Raw genomic sequence first — 19,657 nt, forward strand, 5'->3', positions numbered from 1 at the left:
TATACAAACCAAAGTCCCTTCCATTGAGTCAATTTATACCTCACGCTGCCTTGGCAAGGCCAGTAGCATAATCAAGGACGAGTCGCACCCTGGCCTTTCCCCCTTCTCCCATCAGGCAAAGGTATAGAAGTGTATAAACGCACCTCCAGATTCAGGGAGTTTCTTCCCAGCTGTTATCAGGCAACTGAATCATCCTATCACAACCAGAGAACAGTCCTGAACTACCATCAATGTCATTGGTGACCCTTGGACTATCCTTGATTGGACTTTGCTGGCTTTACCTTGCACTAAATATTATTCCCTTATCACATATTGATACACTGTAAATGGCTCGATTGTAATCATATATTGCCTCACTTGGAAAGCTTGCTTGGGTCCTTGGATGGAGTCGAGGGAGGAGGTAAAGCGACAAGTGTAGCATTTCCTGTACCGGGGAGGGGGTTATTTGGGTGGGAAGGGATGAATTGACCAGGGAGTTACGGAGGGAGTGGTCTCTGCGGAAAGCCGAAAGGGGAGGAGATGGGAAGATGTGGTCAGTGGTGGGATCTTATTTTTTTTAATAAGAGATATGTACAATGTAGTCTACCAAATAACATGCTATTTTTACATATGCTTCAATCAAGGAAAGTTTTGAATATAGAAAGTGATATTAAATCTAACTTGAAAGCCTATTACGGATGCTCCTCGACAAGAGTTACGTCTCGTGGACCCTTGCGCAAGTCATGTTACGCAAGTCGAAATGGGAGTGGTACAGCGTACGCGTAAATTTACTATTTGTACTGTGTAGGCCCAGTGCAAGACCAAGGGGTGGGAAGAGCTCCGACGTGGAGACCACGATGGGAGCTCCAACACAGAGATCACTGGGGAAGCTCCAACGTGGAGACTACATACGAGTATCCACAAGACTGGCATGCGGAAACAGCTGCATGTGCAGTAGCGTGCTGCTACAGAGACCACCAAGGCACACAACTTGGAAATAAACCAGTGGGCTTAAAGAATTGCTTATGTGAGAGTTTACATTATGTCACCTATTATGTATGTCAGGGAGCGCCTGTAAAATAGAAATCAATTGTCATATAACTTTAATGCCCGATGTTTATATCAATTTAAAAATGCCATTTTGAAAAAGTTCAAATTGCTAGTTGAACCACTGTTCTACGCGATACACCTGATGTTAAAAATATCAGGCCAATTCTGCGCAAGCAGATAACTCCCAGATTTAGCCTCTCGTAGGGCAACACAGCTAAGCCTCGTGCACTTATGTTAGCACCTAGAACAGAATGTCTTGTAGTCTTTACCACAAAGCTCAAGTTACAGATCTTCAAGCATATTCATAAAATTAACTGGGTGCACAGCATTTATTTTTTAATATACATTTTCAGTCAGCATTACAAAGATATTTGTGTTCCAGTATTTATAAAACATATTTCCATTTCTGGAATAAATATTCATCATCATATTGCTATATCCCAGGAATGTTACCACATCCCAGGGAATCCAAATGCTTCTGCTCTCCAATCCTCCATTCATGCTGTCCAATAAAAATTTTACAAAGAACAATATTTGATATTTATTGCTAGTAAGGAATGATTGTATTCCCTGGAAGTTAAGAATGATGAGAAAACATGATTGTTTTCAAGATATTATTGGGGAATTGACCGATGTAGACAGACAAAAACTATTTCTGGTGACTTAAGAGTCAGGGACAGTCTAGAAAATTAAGGCAGTTCTTTCAAGTGTTAAGATATCCTTCTCCACTCAAAATATTATGGAGGTACAAAATCCTCCTCCACAAATGCCAACTGGCGACAAGTCAATTATTGATTTTAAATGCCGTGACAGATTTTGATACATTATCATGAGATTATTATCACGAGATTTTGGGCAAAGACATTAGCTCTCAAGTCAGCGATAGTTTCACTGAACTGTAGAACAAGCTTGAAAGCTTAAATGACAGATTCGTTTCTAGGTTCATGTAAAGACACAAAGTGCTGGAGTAACTCAGTGGGTCAGGCAGTTTATATGGAGAACATGGATAGGTGACGTTTCAGATTGGGATATTTCTTCAGACTGCACTGAAGTATGATGAAGGGTCCCGACCCAAAACGTCACCTATTCATGATCTCCAGAGATGCTGCCTAATCTGCTTGGTTACTCCAGCACTTTGTGTCTTTTTTGTAGTAAACCAGCATCTACAATTCTTTGTGTATTCATGTGTTGTGTGCAGAAAATTCATTATCATTGTTTAAAATCTTTGCCATTATTTTATTAATGGCATCAAAGGCTGCGCTCTTTGGAAAGGCTTGGATAAAATCTCGACCATCTTCCAGACTATGCGTCAGTTGTGGATCGAGAGGAACACACCCTGAGAAGAAGAAAATATATACATTGATATTTTAAGAATAAGAGGACATACATTAAATCAAATTCAATTTCTTCAATAAAGCAACATATACAGACATTGCTATTGACCATGAGAATAGCTGCAAATGAGGAGAGGGCATAGACTCTCCAACTTCAAAATTAAACTTAAAATTAATGGGTTTGAACATCCCGGGTGGGAGCTGCCCGTACAAATCTGAACTCACTAGGTCTTCATGTGATTATGTCCATATTTTTTTTAATGTCTGTTTCCATTAAAAGCTTTGAAATTCCCTGCAATTTCTCTCATCTCTGCATTTGTCTGTCAGTCCTATTCTGACTGAAACTTCTGAATGGTTGCTGGAGTGAAAAAGAAAAAGCAACAGAAACACAAGTGACTGCACGATGCAGTCTGACCCGCCGAGTTCTGATAGCTTTCTCTGGAACGCTGGAGATTGCAGGGGAACTTGATAAAAGTATATAAAATTATGGAGGCATAGAGAGGATAGACAGTCAGAACCTTTTACCTAGGATGGGAAATTCAAATACGAATAGCTTCATGGTGATACATTTAAAGGAGATGTGCAGCACAATTTGTTTTTAAACACACCGATCATGGTGAGTGCCTGTAACGTGCTGCTTGGGGTGGTGATTGAGGCAGATGTGATTGTGGCGTTTAAGAGACTTTTGGATAGGTATGTGGATATGCAGGAAACAGATTATGTGTGGGCAGATAATAGTTGGCCTTGGCATCATACTTGACACATAGTGGGTTGATGGGTCTGTTCTTGAGCTGTACTGTTCTGTGTTGTAATAATTAGACAACATTCTGTTTGGTTTTCCCATTTCTGTGAGTGGAGCACATGATGCAACTTAGATCTGGAAGTTTAGAGCATAAGAGTGATCGTTGCAGTGAACCAGATCATCACAAGGGATTAGTCTTAGAGTCATACAGCACGGAAACAGGCCCCCTCAGTCCGGCTTGCCATGCCGACCAAGGAGCCCCATCAGCACTAGTCCCCACCTGCCTGCGTTTGCCTCATATCCCTCTAAACCTTTCCTATCCATGTACCTGTCTGAATGTTAAGTCAAACCAGGGCAGAATTTAAACTGTAAATCATAGGATCCTGGAAAGGATGGCAAGGCAGAGTCCTAGAGGGATAGATACAAAGTTCCCTGGAAGTAATTGTATAGATAGACAGGGTGGGAAAGATGGTGTTTGGCACACTTGCCTTCATTGGTAAAGCTATTGAGTACAGGAGTTGGAACATCATGTTACAGCTGTAGAACACACCTACATTTTGAATATTATGCAGTTTTGTCACCCTGCTATAGGAAGGATGTCATTGAGCATTAAAAAATTAATTGGGATGTTACCAGTTCTCCACAGCTTGAGTTGTAAGGAGGGGCTGGATGGGCTCGGACTTTTTTTCACTGGAGCGTGGGGGGGCCGAGGAATGACCAAAGGGGTGTTCAAAACCATGAGAGGCACAGATAAAGTGAACAACCATATTCTTTCCCCAGGGTAAGGATGTCCAGAACATGAGGGCATAGGTTTAAGGTGAGAGGGGCAAGGTTTAATTGGAACCTCCAGTAGAAACCTTCTCATGCAGAGGCTGGTGGGTACAGTATATGGAAAAAGCTATCAAATAAAGTTTGAGGCAGGTACAATAACAATTTTAAAAGACATTTGGACAGGTACATGGATAGAAAAGGTTTGGACGAATATGTTCATAAATTCATTAGTCATAGGTGTAGAATTAGGCAATTTGGCCCATCAAGTCTATTCCACCATTCTATCGTGGCTGATCTATCTTCCCCTCTCAACTCCATTCTCCCGTCTTCTTCCCGTGACCTTTGACAATCTTACTAATCAAGAACTTGTCAATCTCTGCTTTAAAAATACCCAATGACTAGGCCTCCATAGCCATTAGTGGCAATGAATTCCACAGATTCACCACCCTCTGGCTAAAGAAATCCTCATCTCCTTTCTAAAGGTTTGTCCTTTTATTCTAATGGGTCAAATGTGAGTAAATGGGACCCGCTTAAATGGAACGTTTGGCCAAAGGGCTGTGTTTCCCGGCAGTATGACTTTATGACTCTATAACTATTAAACAGGTATGACATATGGACCTCAAGTCACAGAGCTCCAACACCCTTGGTTCAATGTGTAAGAAAGAGCTGCAGATGCTGGTTTAAATCAAAGGTAGACACAAAATGCTGGAGTAACTCAGTGGGACAGGCAGCATCTCTGGAGAAGGAACGGGTGATGCTTTGGGTTGAGACCCTTCTTCAGACTGAAGGAGGGTTTCGACCCGAAACGTCATCCGTTCTTTCTCTCCAGAGATGCTGCCTGTCCCACTGATTTACTCAAGCATTTTGTGTCTAACCTTGGTTCAATCTTGACCTTGGATTCTCCCTGTGGCCATGTTTGGGAGGACAGGGGATCAATTGCTGAGTATGCAGAAGAGAATAGGTTACAGGGGAAATAAGCAGCGGTTGCTCTGAGAGCCGGCAGAGACTTAATAGGACAAAATAAATAAGAAAATAAGACAGAAAATCGTATCAATTACAAAATGTATCTCTCTCAATGTTATTCCTTAAATCTATAGAAATTCTGACATGATTTAATTGCAAAGTTCTTAAAATGGATCTTATTTGCAAAGAAATCTACTTTTACATAAATATTATCAAGATAATTGGAGGAGATTAGACAAGAGATTAGACTTTAATGTTCACTTGGAGGCTCACCTAGAAAGGGGACCCCAGACTGCTCAGCAAGTGCTTCTCCACCTCCTTTGGAAAATACATTAGTGCATTCCTGAAAAGTAATTAGTTATTCAGTCAAGAATCTGAAGCAACTAAACAATATCCCTTTACAAGCCATGAAAGAGCAATAAAATAGTAAGATTAATCGAGAACTTACCAGTTTGAAGTTTGATCTGTATTTTACGAGGAGTTATGATGAGGGATTACGTGAGGAACCCGCTCAGCACGCATGCGCTGCATACTTCAAAGCAGCGGTGTGGAATCACAGATAGACACAGTTATTGAAGTAAACATAGTAAAGACAAGGAGACATCAGTTTATCCGTTTGACCCATATTATTGAGGGTGGGAGCGGAGGGCACGTAATCCCTCATCGTAACTCCTCGTAAAATACAGATCAAACTTCAAACTGGTAAGTTCTCGTTTAATCTTACTATTTTACTTCGGAGTCACGCGAGTGATTCCGTGAAGACTTCAAAGCTCTGTGATTTCAAACCGTGTAACAGTTATTACTTCACGCACTGCCGAAGTCCTTGAGGGAGGAAGTGTGTTATCGTAATCAACCAATGAATCTGTTTGTAGAAAAACACAATGGTATTTTTTAACAATAACAACAAAGAAATTAAATTGCTCCCCCGGGCTTAAATTAAATATTTGCAGTCTGTAAAATCTTTCCTGCAAATAAAACAGGTTTTGCCAACGGCTTATTATAAAATTTCTGAATGGTCTTTCCCCCGACCATCCTGCTGTAGCCAGGATGTGGTCTATAGGCAAGTCCATTCTTTTAGCCGTTGACGTGGATGCTGCCCTGGTGGAATAAAATTTGTAAATGTTAGTGTTTATCCAGCAGTTTTAGCACCTGCTTGAGCCATCTCGAAATGGTTTGGCTCGTCGCCCGACCATAAGGTTTTTTATCACTGACCCACAAGGCTTTTCATCTCCCTCGAATATTTTGGTTGTGTCTATGTAGGATAGTAGGTGGGTCATGGCACATAACCGTGGTTCTGGCGGGTAAGCCCGGAATTCCACGACTGGATTAGGTGTTCCTGGTCTGCTCCGTTTGATCAGTCCCTGGATAACGACAGAGATCTGGTCTGGAGCTGTGAGCATGCTGTCCAGTCGCAATAGGTGTAGTGACTGGACCCTCTGTGCAGATACAAGTGCCATCAACATGAGTGTTTTGAGCATAGATTGTTCTAGGTTGAGGGATCTGGCTGGTGGCCATCCCCTGAGGTATGTCAGGACCACACTGACATCCCATGTATGGGTGTACCTTGATCTAGGGGGTTAGAGTTGTAAATACCCTTCATTAGTTTGACCACCAGCGGGTGGGACCCCATGGCCTGTTGTCCTTTGGAATGTAGTTGTTTGGCAGTAACAACTGTTTCCATTTCGAAATGGATATACTCAACAAACATATTTAGTGAAGTCAATGATGATGCGACATCCACCATCTTGTTTGGGTTTAGTGAATATATTGCAAGGGTTCAGGTTTTCCCATGATACCCTTTGTAATTAGTCTCACCAGTTCAGCTTGTCCCTCTCGTTTCTTTAACGGAGAGGGGAAAATACCCTCTGGGGTGAATGTTGACCTGGTGGCAATTTTTCTACTATGAATTGTATTTGTATCCACTAATGCCATTGAGTATATACTTATCACTCACGATAGACTCCCGTGTGTTAGTATTACTCTATATGCTGGTAGGAACCAGACCCACCTACCTCCATGGTTATGGGTATTCTTTTGTTTCCTGCCGGTCCAACGAGTGTTGCACGTCGTCTGACGTGGCGGTGACGTTGAGGGGTCGCACATTTTCCATGGGGTCCGCTCTGGGCCCTGGTCTAAAGAAGACTTTCGGTGATAGAATGCAGACCCCGAGCTTTCATCAGTCCCATATGGTAGACGTCGACTGATGGACGCGATGGGGTGCTGCTGCTTATTGTTTTTGGTTATGCTCGTTCTCATGAGACCGAAAGCTTGTTAAGGCCTCACCATATCCTTCATGTGCTTTGTGAGGTTTTTGCCAGAGAGCAGTGGGTCTGGCTCAGTGGCTGGGGTTTTGCACAACCCCGCAAATTTAAGATTTTACGGCAGGTCTTATGATCTCCATATTGGTCCACGGAACAAGCAGACGATGTGATGGCTGACGTCATGAGCCTGAGGACCGCTGCAGTTTTAGCTCCTGGTTCCGAATGTTTGCCCCAACGTGCCCCCACTTTTGGCTGTTTACAGCCGGCACTTTAAGGGATTCACAGTTCTCTGGAGCTGTATACCTCATTGACCACCTCTCCTGTAGGGCCTTGAACTGCCTCCTGCACGTGGGGTTGCCACGTAGCGGTCCACCACACCTAGCAGCTCTTCCTGTTCCTGCACCCCTTGCATACTCCCGAGATCTTCAGCCTTCACCAGCCCAGTCCTGGTCACCAAAGCTACCCTCGGGTAAAGAGGAAGCAATGGACAGTGCAGAAGGCACTGTGGAGGGAGTGCCTGAACTCCCCCCTGCGAGAGCGCCCCTCACGAAGCGCGTCTCGCTGGAGCTCCTGTTCCAGGAGCCGCTCCAGCGGCTGTCTCTCCCCCGGGCGGGTGGAGAGACGTCCCCGTCCGACAAGTCGGAAGCCACCGGCCGGTCGCCTCTTCCATGGGTTTACTTCCAGCCCGTTGCTCAGGCGCTAGCGGGCTGGGCTCGGACGCGGTGTCGGAGAATCGCGGATCGCCCGGTAAACGGTCCTACCGCCTTGTTGCTGTCCCCCCCAGATGGAACGCTCCTCCGTGGAGTCGAGCGGGGGGCAAGTTTGACCAAGAGCATTTCTTCTCTGCCTGAAAGCAGAAGGCTCCCTGTGAAAGAAAAACCCGACCTCAGCTTACCTGACGGTCCGTTCTTTCACCTCCGTAGCGGGAGCGCCTGACTCCCGCTGCGCCGCTGTTGCTCTGCTGAATGTAATGCCGCGCATGCGTGCTGAGCGGGTTCTTCAAGGAATCACTCACGTGACTCCGAAGTAAAATTATCAACATATGTCATCTCTGCATCGTGATGTAAAGAGAATATTGGGGATTTCTACACGTTTCATAATCTAACTAGAAAATTGTGTCATTAACTCAACACTCTTCCCAGACAGTCATTGTTTTCCTTCCTTCCCTAAAGCAATTAAGGAGAATCAATTGAAAGGAAGAAACTGTCTGGCTTTCACAAACTATTCTTGATGGAAGGCATCTTCAAACTGTAATCATTTATTGCACAATTTTCTAAAGTGGTTCAAGTCCATTATTAGTGCGAGACAAACTTTGGTCCTAAAACATATTGTTTATGGGGTTGGAAGTCCTTCATGAACATATTAGAAGGTAACACATTTTAAAATGCTTTTTTCCCCCAAACATTGTGTGATATTTAAGCTACCATTTGAACCCTATAGGTTTTGTCTTTATTTTGCATTCTGTAAAATGTTTAAACTATCACAGTAGTAAAAGACAATGTTGCTTTCTTTCAGTCGAAGAAAATTACTGTAACATGACACAAATGGTTGTTCAACCAGCTTAATGGCAGCACTGATGCAGGATACCAAAGATTCTGTTAAAGCAATGACTGGCATTAAAGAATATTAGCAAAGAGAAATCCACAATGCAGAATTTGTTAACTCCTCGTGCCCAGCTTTGTTTGTTCCTTTCTGCTCACTGCAAAATTCAGGCCATCATCATTATTCAACATACAAGATCACAAAACGTGATCAATGTGGTATAATAAACCCACAGTTTCAATCTGAGCTCATACTCACAGAACAGTTTGGGCAGACAAAGCCACTCATGTTTTCAATTATTCCTATGACAGGTAAGCCAGTCTTCTTGCAGAATGTCAGTTCCCTTCTTACATCTCCTATGGACACTGCCTGTTAATGAAACAGAAACACTTCGAGAACATGGTAATATATAGTTTTGCACATAAAATAAAACATTATTTTTGGTCAATATTCATCACCAAAGTACTGATATGAATAAACCACATGATAAATACAGATTTATCACTGGTTATTGAATCACAATACAGGATGAACAGAATGTGTTTTTCCCCAACCAAATGAACTAGGTTAAAAAAAAAAGTTCATGATTAATTGGAACCAATCTTTCCAATTGGAAGTCTCCAGGTTTTAAGTAGGAGAGGGATTTCATTGCTTTAGGATTCTGTGAAGAAACAAACTAAGGAATGAAACTATGGTGCAAAAGTATGTGTCATGGAGAGTCTAATGAGGCATATTTAAAGCTGAGAGGTAATGCCTGAGGAGTACATGTTAGGTTAGATTTATCAAACTATGAGATATGTACTAAAATTATAATAACAAAGGCACAGAAGCGTGGAATTAAAAATGTGCATTAGTTCTAAGGGGCAGAAAAGGGTAGGTTCATTTCTGGGGTCAATTTAGCAGCACCAATTTTGAATTCATAAAAATTAGGAATAGAAACAACGTTGAATTGAAAGACTTGATCTCAATGTCAAATGTCACAGCCCTTAATGGAGGAAATTGAAATGATATTCCACACCATGTCATGATTCAATTATACTTTACTGTCACATGTACCTAGGTACAATGAAATGCTTTGTTTTGCATACAATCATGTAGTTGACCTCATCTAGACAGCACACAAGCATTGCCATGTTTTGGCACCGACAAAGTTCATCACTGAGAACTATCTACTACCATGCACCGCATGTAGCAAACCTCCCCCTCCCCCTCTGACGAGGGTAAATTGAAGGGAATGAGCCTTTCAATACTGGGTAAAATAACTTAACTTCCTACAAAAACTGTTACTGGAGAGAACGGAAAAACAGATATTGAATGTTTGCCCTGAATAGATTAAATTGCAAGACCAGATATGAGTGGAACTGATTTTATCAAATGAAAGGTAGTAAATCCAATACTGTAGTATTAAATTAGATGAAATTGGGATAGGTGACATTTCGAGTCACCTATCCATGTTCTCCAGTTATGCTGCCTGACGTGCTGTCTTACTCCAGCACATGGTGCCTTTTTCGAAATAGCACCAGCTTTGTGGAATTGTTATCATAATCATTGATGACACTAGAGGGCAGTTTCAGCAAAAACTGGAACCAAGGAGGTGCTGAGCGCCCGGTGAATCCCATTTAACAAATACACCCGATTACAGTGATACTCGGAAAAGTCCCAAATTCCTCAATGTCATAATCACTGATGAAGATGAAACACCATTGCATTATGTCACTTCAGTATATAATACAGGTTTAATTGCATAAATTGGAGAAAGACATAGGAAAACCCCAGAATAAAGAAGAAATTAGGATATTTCTGAAACAAGCAGCTAGCTTCAAACTAGAAAATGCTACATTTCCATGTTAATCGCACTACAATGGAAAACTAATTTTGACTATAATGCAGCCGTTTTTGGTTTATCTGGGGCGGCACAGTGGTAGAGTTGCTACCTTACAGTGCCAGAGACCCGGGTTTGATCCTGACTAACCTGATCCTAATCTAGCTCAAAGAGGAGAAACAGCTTGTGAAAGAGAATGGTTAAATCCCTTAATAAATTCACCTGAGGTGTCGTAACCAAGAGAGCTCCATCAGGTTTATGCTGGCGAAGGGCCTCCACCACCGAGATATGTTCATCAGAGGTTCCAGGAGGAGTGTCTACAATCAGATAGTCAAGTTCGCCCCATGCCACATCCGAAATAAATTGCTTGATAAGAGCTAAATGGAACAATCACACAATTATTTATACATTTAGAGGACATTCAAAGCAGCTCAATTAGTCCTATGTTCTATCCAGCATTAATCTTCCAATCATTTCACATTCCATTACAATGCAGGTGACCATTCGCCCATCAGCTCTCGAGCAATCCCATTTCCCAATTATTTCCAAGTAATCCCATTTCCCAATATTTTCTTGTAACCTTCTCACACAGGCCCATTAACACCACCCATTCTCCTACCACCCACATACACTAGGAGCCATTTACAGTGGCCAATTAATTTAACACCTTTCACATCTTTGTTTAAAGTTTAAAGATATAGCGTAGAACAGGCCCCTTGGCTCATCAAGTCCAGGCTGAACATTGATCAACATAGTTCTGATTTATCCAACTTTCTGCCCCATTCCCTACACTTCAGAGGCAATTTACATAGTTCAATTAATCTGCAAACCCGCACATCATTGGGATGTGGGAGGAAACCGGAGCAAAACCACACGGTCATTGAGACAACGTGCAAACTCCACACAGGCAGCACACGAGGTCAGGATGGAACTCGGGACTACGGCGCTGTGAGGCAGCAGTTCTACCAACGGCACCACTGTGTTGTTGCCCTTCGTGATGTGGGAGAAAACAGCTGGTAGCAGAATCGAATGTAGGTCGCAGGAGCTGAGAGAGGTAATCACATACCACCTACCGTACCACTGAGGCCAGGCTTCAGCGTCTGCAGTCACTTGTGTCTACAGAATTTCAATATTTCTCTGCATTTCTCATAATAAATTTTAATATGTTGCAATTTAGTAATAAGATCATAACAGCAAACAATTCATTATGCATTGCGTTACTGAGTTACAGCTTCATTAAACTTGGATAATTTTATGTCTGTACAGAACACAAGATCTATAAAGGGTTACTTGCTCTTGAACACAATTTGTGAGCTGGCAAGCATTTATGAATTGCTGGCTCTCGGTCAAAAAAGTAAAGTTATGAATTAATCCTTTACAGACTGAATACTCTCAAGTGCTACGTTTGAAGTGCAACTGTAGATCTCTCATTTAAACATCTAATAATGGAAATGTCAGTTTGAAGAGATGCTTTGATTGAATTCCAAGTATTGAGATCCTTGATTGAATTCTATTCCAGTCATTTCATGACACAGGTCCGCCACCGATTTTCCGGCATCCTTGATACCAGAGCCTTGGGGGATTTATCTGCTTTGCCGGACCCGCAGAGGCTACGGCCTTCGTGGGCTGAGATACCGGCCCACAAAGTCGACTATGGGAACAGATCTGCCAGCTCCGGTGAGGTCAGAGTTCCAGAGCCCTGACTGAAGGGGGCAAATTCAACCTGACGATTGGCTGCCTTATCTGGCCTAAGAGACACGTTTTCAAGGGGACCACTGGGGGGGGGGGGGGGTAATTCTGTCCAGATAAAAGCTGCCGGACCACCAGTTGCCGGAAAATCGGTGGTGGTCCTGTATTACCTGTATGACCAAAAAATTAATTTCTAATCAAAATCAATGGTGTACTGATCAAAAAGGTCATAGCCGTAGATGTATACAGCATGGAAACAAGCCCATTTGGCCAACCGAGTCCACGCTGATCATCAATCACCCCTTTAATCCTGCGCTAATCTAATACAACTTTATTGTTTCCAGATTTACATAAATTTCCTCCAGATTCTACCATTCATCTACCACAAGGGGCAATGAGATGTGTGGGGATCCCGAACACCTGGTGGAAACCCACACGGTCAAAGGAAAAACATGCAAGTTCCACACAGATAGCACAATGGGCTAAGAGTTCGGCTGGCGACCGGAAGGTAGCCGGTTCAAATCCCGCTTGGAGTGCATACTGTCGTTGTGTCCTTGGGCAAGACACTTCACCCACCTTTGCCTGTGTGTAATGGAATGTAATTACGGCGGCAGGCGCGGGCACACCGCGACGCCCTGTGTCTCCCTTTCAAGGGAGATGCTAAAAATGCATTTCGTTGTCTCTGTACTGTACACTGACAATGACAATTAATTGAATCATTTCAATCACATGGTTAAGATTGAAGTTGGGTCTCTGGCGCTGTGAGGTAGTGGCTCTGCCAGCTGTGTCGCAGGTCTGACAGCTTCCACTCAGCATGGTATCAACTTGCTGAGGGAAAGTTCCAAACAGGTATAAATCACTTCTAAGTAATCATTGATTACTGGGCCACAGACCAAGATTGTTTTGTTATGTTGCAATGTAATACGAGATCACCTGTTTTCTTTGGCCCTCTCCAAATCACAGCATCATCTGGACTCTCCAAGAGAAAGCCTATTGACATCAAGCACATTGTTTTATCGCTGTCTACGTAAACTGGTACCCATCCAGCATCACATTGGTGCACGGCACTATGGAGAACATTCAGCATCCGCGGGATGCTGGGACCACATAGATCAATGTCCAGAATTCCAACCTACAATAAAACACAATCAACAAAATTTAAATGAGAAACTGAGAGAACTTGGAAACGCTGATTAATTAAACTAAAGATTTCAGGTTGTAAATTTATGCAAGATTTCTGGTTAAAAACTGTTTCTGATTCAGATCTGGCTCAGAATAAAAAGACGGCAGTTGTGCCTCCCTCCTCCCATCACCAAAGAAAACGAATTTTACAAGTATTTGAAAATGGAAACTTATATAAATAATTAGATCTAATCTACCAACATTTTTTTTTTAAAATGACTTGGCTTCAGTCATCTGGAAGTATTTCATGTCAGAAAACTATCCAGTCGCACAGTGGAATCCAGGAACAAAGAGTAGCCTTAAATGCCCTGTTCAACAGTGAAGTCCTTGTTTCAATCAAACTGGCCATGAGATGTGCAGTAGTTTTGCTTATGCACTGGCAGATTGTTCAAGAGCATCACAAATAAATTTTTGAGAACCAGTTGTCTGCCAACTGGCTATAGAATAAAGAATAAAAAGAGGAGAGGACCACACATTATTTAAGCATATTCTATCATTCAATAAGGTACAGATTACCTCTGAGTAACTCGGGTCTGAAGATGAATCCTGACCCGAAACATCACCCATCCTTTTTCTTCAGATATGCTGCCTGACCTGCTGAGTTACTCCTGCACTTTGTGTCTATCTTAGGTGCAGATTAGCCTTCTACCTCAACTTGACCTTCCCAGATATCCCAATATCCTCTAATTCCCTTAGCATTCAATTATTTATATTTGATTGAATATATTCAAAAGCTGAGCAAAATAGAACTTTCATGGCATTGGCCATTCAGCCTATCGAGTCGATACTGAATCTTTGTAGAACAACCCTATTCCCTTCATTCTGTTTCCATCAATTGTAAGACTTTCGGAGTATAAATATTTTTCATATATTGTCCCTTGTTATCTCTTGCTCTAAATTTTAAACCTGTTCTAGAACCATCTGGCAATAGGAAGTAGTTTCCCTAAAAAAGCTTTGGAATTCCCCTAATTTCACGTGTGTGAGATCCAGTAAAAAGATTTTTGAAAGTTACCTTTTACTGACACTTAATCAACTGATCAACTTAAGACATGGTATTATGACCGTTTTTAGCTCTGTAAAAACGCTCTCAATTGCAAATCTTAAAAATGTATCGACATATAAGAAATGTAAGAAATTTAAAGTAACTGCATTCCAAGAATCAACATTTAGGTCGGTTCATGGAGAGGGCATGGAGACATGAAATCTCACAAAAAGGGTGCAATTTAATTAAAAAAGAAAGCATACAAATAACATACAATTAGACATAAAAAGAAAATGCTGTAAACACTTAGCAAGTCAGGCAACATTAATGGAAAGAGAAAGAGTTAATATTTCAGGTCAGCGATCCTTCGTCAGAACCATGAAGCAAAAATACATTAAACTTTAAGATCAAGATGGGTGAGGGATGAGATGTGGATGGGGGATGAGAGGAGGGGGAGGTGGAGGGGAGAAGGTGGGGGGGTGAGGGAGGAGAAAAGGGGGGGGAAGAACACAAATAAATGAACATGCTATTTTTCCTTACCTTCTTCCCTGCATGCCTCAACGCCAGGGCCAATTCTGTTGTTATGGTGCTTTTTCCTACTCCTCCTTTGCCAGATAGAACCAGCAGAATATGATCAACAGAAGCCAGATTATCTTTGCAAAAAAAAGTAAAGTCCTTAAAGATTGCAGAAACCTAAACAATCAAGACAGTCCAGTTTGCAGGACAAACTGTCTGCAATAAATCGAGTGTCTTACAAACATTTAGCCCCAAGCATAAAGTGCCACACTTTAACTAAGGAATCTCCCTCTTCTCAGTGAAAACTTGCATAGATCTATATCCCAATATATTCATTAAATATGTAGTGTAGAGCCTAATGTTGTATCTTGATGTTTAAGAAGGAACTGCAGATGCTGGAAAATCGAAGATAGACAAAAGTGCTGGAGAAACTGAGCGGGTGCGGCAGCATCTATGGAGTGAAGGAAATAGGCAACGTTTCGGGCTGAAGAAGGGTTTCGCCCAAAATGTTGCCTATTTCCTTCGCTCCATAGATGCTGCCGTACCCGCTCAGTTTCTCCAGCACTTTTGTCTACCTTGTATCTTGATGTTCAGCTGACAATTTGCCAATGTACAAGATAGCGACTGTCATAACAGAATTTTTATAATTCAACGATATAAAGGTTTGTATAAAGGAATATGAAATGGGGTAATCCAAGGCTTTGAATTTGTCGTCTAAATCAAAGCCCCGCATTGCCTTAAGGAGTTTGGCAAAATACGAATAGTAAAACTAAAACTCCAATGATTACTTCCAATACATTGTTTCTATGAGATGATTTTGGTGTCAATGTAATTTTTGGTTTTCTTCCTTTCCAAACAATATTACACTGAAGAACAGTTCCAATCCAAAATGTCACTGATCCATGTCGTCCACAGATACTGCCTAACCCGCTGAGTTACTCCTGCACTTTTTGTTTTCCTCAAGATTCCACCATCTGTAATTCCTTGCCTCGCCATTAGTAATTAATCTACCTTTTAAAATAAAGATTGTGCACCTTTAAATGGTAAAAGAAAATTATGATTAAATGATTCTTTTCTGACCACTTTAGATTATCTCTAAGTTGCTGACTGCATCATTCCCTTGCAGAACTCAATTAACTTCAACAAACTTTTCTAGATTCACATAATTTCAGCAAGAGAATGACTAGTCAACAATCAAAACACGGAAAGTAGATCCCATCTATTTCCCTGTCAAGGAGAGTGGGTGCGGCTGAAGTGCTCTCTGCCCCAACGGAGATCAGTGCAACTCAGACGATCTTCTGACATCTTAAACAATCAAAGTAGAAAATGATGGGAAATATTGCCAGATTCACAATAACTGTTTTTTCCCACAGAGAGTGGTGAATCTCTGGAACTCTCTGCCACAGAGGGTAGTTGAGGCCAGTTCATTGGCTATATTTAAGAGGGAGTTAGATGTGGCCCTTGTGGCTAAGGGGATCAGGGGGTATGGAGAGAAGGCAGGTACGGGATACTGAGTTGGATGATCAGCCATGATCATATTGAAAGGGCGGTGCAGGCTCGAAGGGCCGAATGGCCTACTCCTGCACCTAATTTCTATGTTTCTATGTTTTCTAACTGTAGACTCTTGAATAAAAATCGACCATACCTCCATAACATTTAAAATAATACAGATGAACATGCCCTATATCAGCAACACAAATGATGGGATAGGATAGGATAGGGTTAAAAAAACAGATATTTCAAACCATGTGAGAAGTTAATGGGCAAGATTGCACGGGATAGTGTGAGGAATATAGATCTTCCGGAGTAATCCAGCCTCAACAGGGCTAAAGAAATGTGCAGGATAGTGATAGCAAGTGGGGATCAGTGGTTGGTGTGGAATTGGTAGTCCAAAGGGCCTTTTTGGGCACTGTATCGCTAAACTATACTAAATACATGGATGCTAGAATCTGAAACAAATACACTGGAACAACAGCCAGTCAAGCAGCAGAAATGTGTAGGAAGGAACTGCAGATGCTGGTTTAAACCAAAGACAGACACAAAAAGCTGGAGTAACTCAGCAGGACAGACCCTTCTTCAGTGATGTACACTCACTGACCATGTCAACATTTGATCTAAATCCAACAATAAAATTTTCATGGTGATTTTATAGGACAACAGTGTGGATTAGAAAACACTACAGCACTTCTTCTTGAAAAGAAAATGAGATTACCATCAAATTACTAAATTAAGCTTTCAATTGTTCAGGAGTTCAATTGCCACTAATCTTGAAAGATGATGTGAGCCTCTTTGTTGCAGCACAAAAGGAATTGGAATTGTATTTGAGAGGAGTAGAGACAAAGTTCAAGCTATTTTGCACTATGGCCTCAGGTACACACAATTCCACGATCAGGACACGGCCTTAAGTTGCACGCTTAACTGGCCAGAAATTCCCAAACTACAGCGTACATTTCTCATTTTGCTTAGCCCAATGCATACACAATTTTACATTCAGTTGTAATCCATAGAAACAGGTGAAGGGTGGCACTGACTTGTATTATATAGCTACTAAGTCTGTATAGGAAGGAACTGCAGATGCTGGTTACACACCGAAGATAGACACAAAATGCTGGAGCAACTCAGTAGGACAGGAAGCATCTCTGGAGAGAAGGAATGGGTGATAATAGACAATAGGTGCAGGAGTAGGCCATTCAGCCCTTCGAGCCAGCACCGCCATTTAATGTGATCAGGGCTGATCATCCCCAATCAGTACCCCATTCCTGCCTTCTCCCCATATCCCCTGACTCCGCTATTTTTAAGAGCCCTATCTAGCTCTCTCTTGAAAGCATTCAGAGGACCCGCCTCCACTGCCCTCTGAGGCAGAGAATTCCACAGACTCACCACTCTCTGTGAGAAAAAATGTTTCCGTTCCGTTCTAAATGGCTTACTCCTTATTCTTAAACTGTGGCCCCTGGTTCTGGACTCCCCCAACATTGGGAACATGTTTCCTGCCTCTAGCGTATCCAAGCCCTTAACAGTCGCATATGTTTCAATGAGATTCCCTCTCATCCTTCTTAACTCCAGAGTGTACAAGCCCAGCTACTCCATTCTCTCAGCATATGACAATCCCGCAATCCCGGGAATTAACCTTGTAAACCTACGCTGCACTCCCTCAATAGCAAGAATGTCCTTCCTCAAATTAGGGGACCAAAACTGCACACAATACTCCAGATGTGGTCTCACTAGGGCTCTGTCTAACTACAGAGCCCTACGTGATGTTTCGGGTCAAGTCCTTTCTTCAAACATGTTCAGTTTTTAGTGCTGATGTCTTATGATTACAATTAAAATACAAAGTACTTGTGCTATAAACGTTCAACCAAAAAAACAAAAGCTGTACTGCTCTGAACTGCTTAAACACACCTATGCTAATGACAACATCTAACTACTTATGGAATAATAACCTCTCCTCCTCTCAATTGCTGCAGCCATTCACTTCAAGACCTGGTTATGCTGCCAAGTATACCGACCCTGAGAAAGTCTAGTCTTACATCCTGACAAAATATGCCTCAACGTTGCCACCTCTGAACACAGGGACACGTCAGGTCTCCACCTACCCACTGTTTGAGGTTCTGTGGTGATGGTAGCATCATCATAAATAGTGCCTATAAGGGAACTTACATGACCCACCTACATGCACCAAAGGTCCCTCCAGCTAAATATCCTCTTATCTACTTTCCCTGTTCATCCACTGTCCTTGCTTGACCTGAGCCACTACACTGTCTTTAGATAGTCTAAATAAGATTTTTTTTTACATCAACCAATGTAAAATTGCTTAAAAAGATTGAGTTCCCATTTTGACAACCATCACGTTGGTCTGCGTGTGTATGTATGCACATGGGTCTTCACTCACCCATTCATGTTCATAAGTTACAGGAGCAGAATTAGGCCATTTTGGCCACTCGAGTCGACTCCACCATTCAATCATGGCTGATCTCAACCCCATTCTCCTGCCTTCACCCCATAACCCCTGACATAACCACCATTGCAGCAGAGCAAAAAGCTTGCAAGGGGTCACGTAGTATGGAAACAGGCCTTTCGGCCCACGTCCATGCTGACCAAGATACCCAAATGTAGTTCCACCCCCCACCACGTTCGACCCACTAACCCCTCTTAGCCAGTCGACAACAATGATCAAACGCAACACGTCTCCCTTTTTTTCTGTCAGTGACCTGCAGTCTCTCATATGCAGATAGATAAAGTGCTGGAGTAACTCAGTGGGTCAGTCAGCATCTCTGGAGAGAAGGAACGGGTAAAGTTTCGCTGCCTAGCCCGCTGACTTACTCCACGATTGTGTGTCTATCTTCGGTGTTAACCAGCATCTGCAGTTCCTTCCTACACGTCTCTCCCCTGACCTTGAATCCCCCCTCCCTCCTCCTCACGACGCCGGGCCGAAGGGACGAGGTTTCTCTTTACCTTCCGCCATCTCCATGTCGCCCGCTTGCTCAGCGCGACGACGGGAACGTGCGCGGTCCCGACGGACCCGTACGTCACAGCGTGCGCGGGCGCGGCCCCAACGGCCCATGGACGTCATCACGCGGCTGCGTGCGTTCGCCACCTCCTCCTCAAAACCCAACCCGACGGTCCACCAACGTCATCACGCGCTGGCGTGCACGTTCACGCGTCACCCCCCCACCCCCAACCCAACGGTCTGTCCACGTCACGAGCGCGCGCGCTGGCCCGCAACGTCACGGCGCCGGCGTCAAAACCGGCAACTGGACGCCCGTCGGCGCCGGGGATGGGCGGGTCCCTGAGTGATTGACGCGCCTGCCGTCCACTCACAGGGCG

General features: G+C 42.8%; 1 protein-coding gene across 3 annotated transcripts; it reads right to left on the reverse strand.

Moving 5' to 3' along the window:
• Positions 1–1,334: 1,334 nt before the first annotated feature.
• On the reverse strand, positions 1,335–19,418 carry nubp2 (nucleotide binding protein 2 (MinD homolog, E. coli)). 3 transcript variants are annotated; one of them, XM_055651721.1, is made up of 8 exons: positions 19,286–19,418; positions 14,858–14,970; positions 13,087–13,285; positions 10,687–10,841; positions 8,901–9,011; positions 5,113–5,182; positions 2,215–2,365; positions 1,335–1,988 (listed from the first exon to the last, which is right to left on the reverse strand). In XM_055651721.1, exons 1-8 carry the CDS (start codon positions 19,401–19,403, stop codon positions 1,901–1,903), a joined length of 1,005 nt encoding a protein of 334 aa, XP_055507696.1. In that variant the 5' UTR covers positions 19,404–19,418; the 3' UTR covers positions 1,335–1,900. The 3 variants fall into 3 exon arrangements, with proteins under 3 accessions (XP_055507696.1, XP_055507698.1, XP_055507697.1); XM_055651723.1 differs by having other exon boundaries at positions 2,205–2,365; XM_055651722.1 differs by having other exon boundaries at positions 1,335–2,365.
• Positions 19,419–19,657: the final 239 nt, after the last annotated feature.

Source organism: Leucoraja erinacea, chromosome 20 (assembly GCF_028641065.1).
Source record: "Leucoraja erinacea ecotype New England chromosome 20, Leri_hhj_1, whole genome shotgun sequence".
Classification (NCBI taxonomy): domain Eukaryota; kingdom Metazoa; phylum Chordata; class Chondrichthyes; order Rajiformes; family Rajidae; genus Leucoraja; species Leucoraja erinaceus.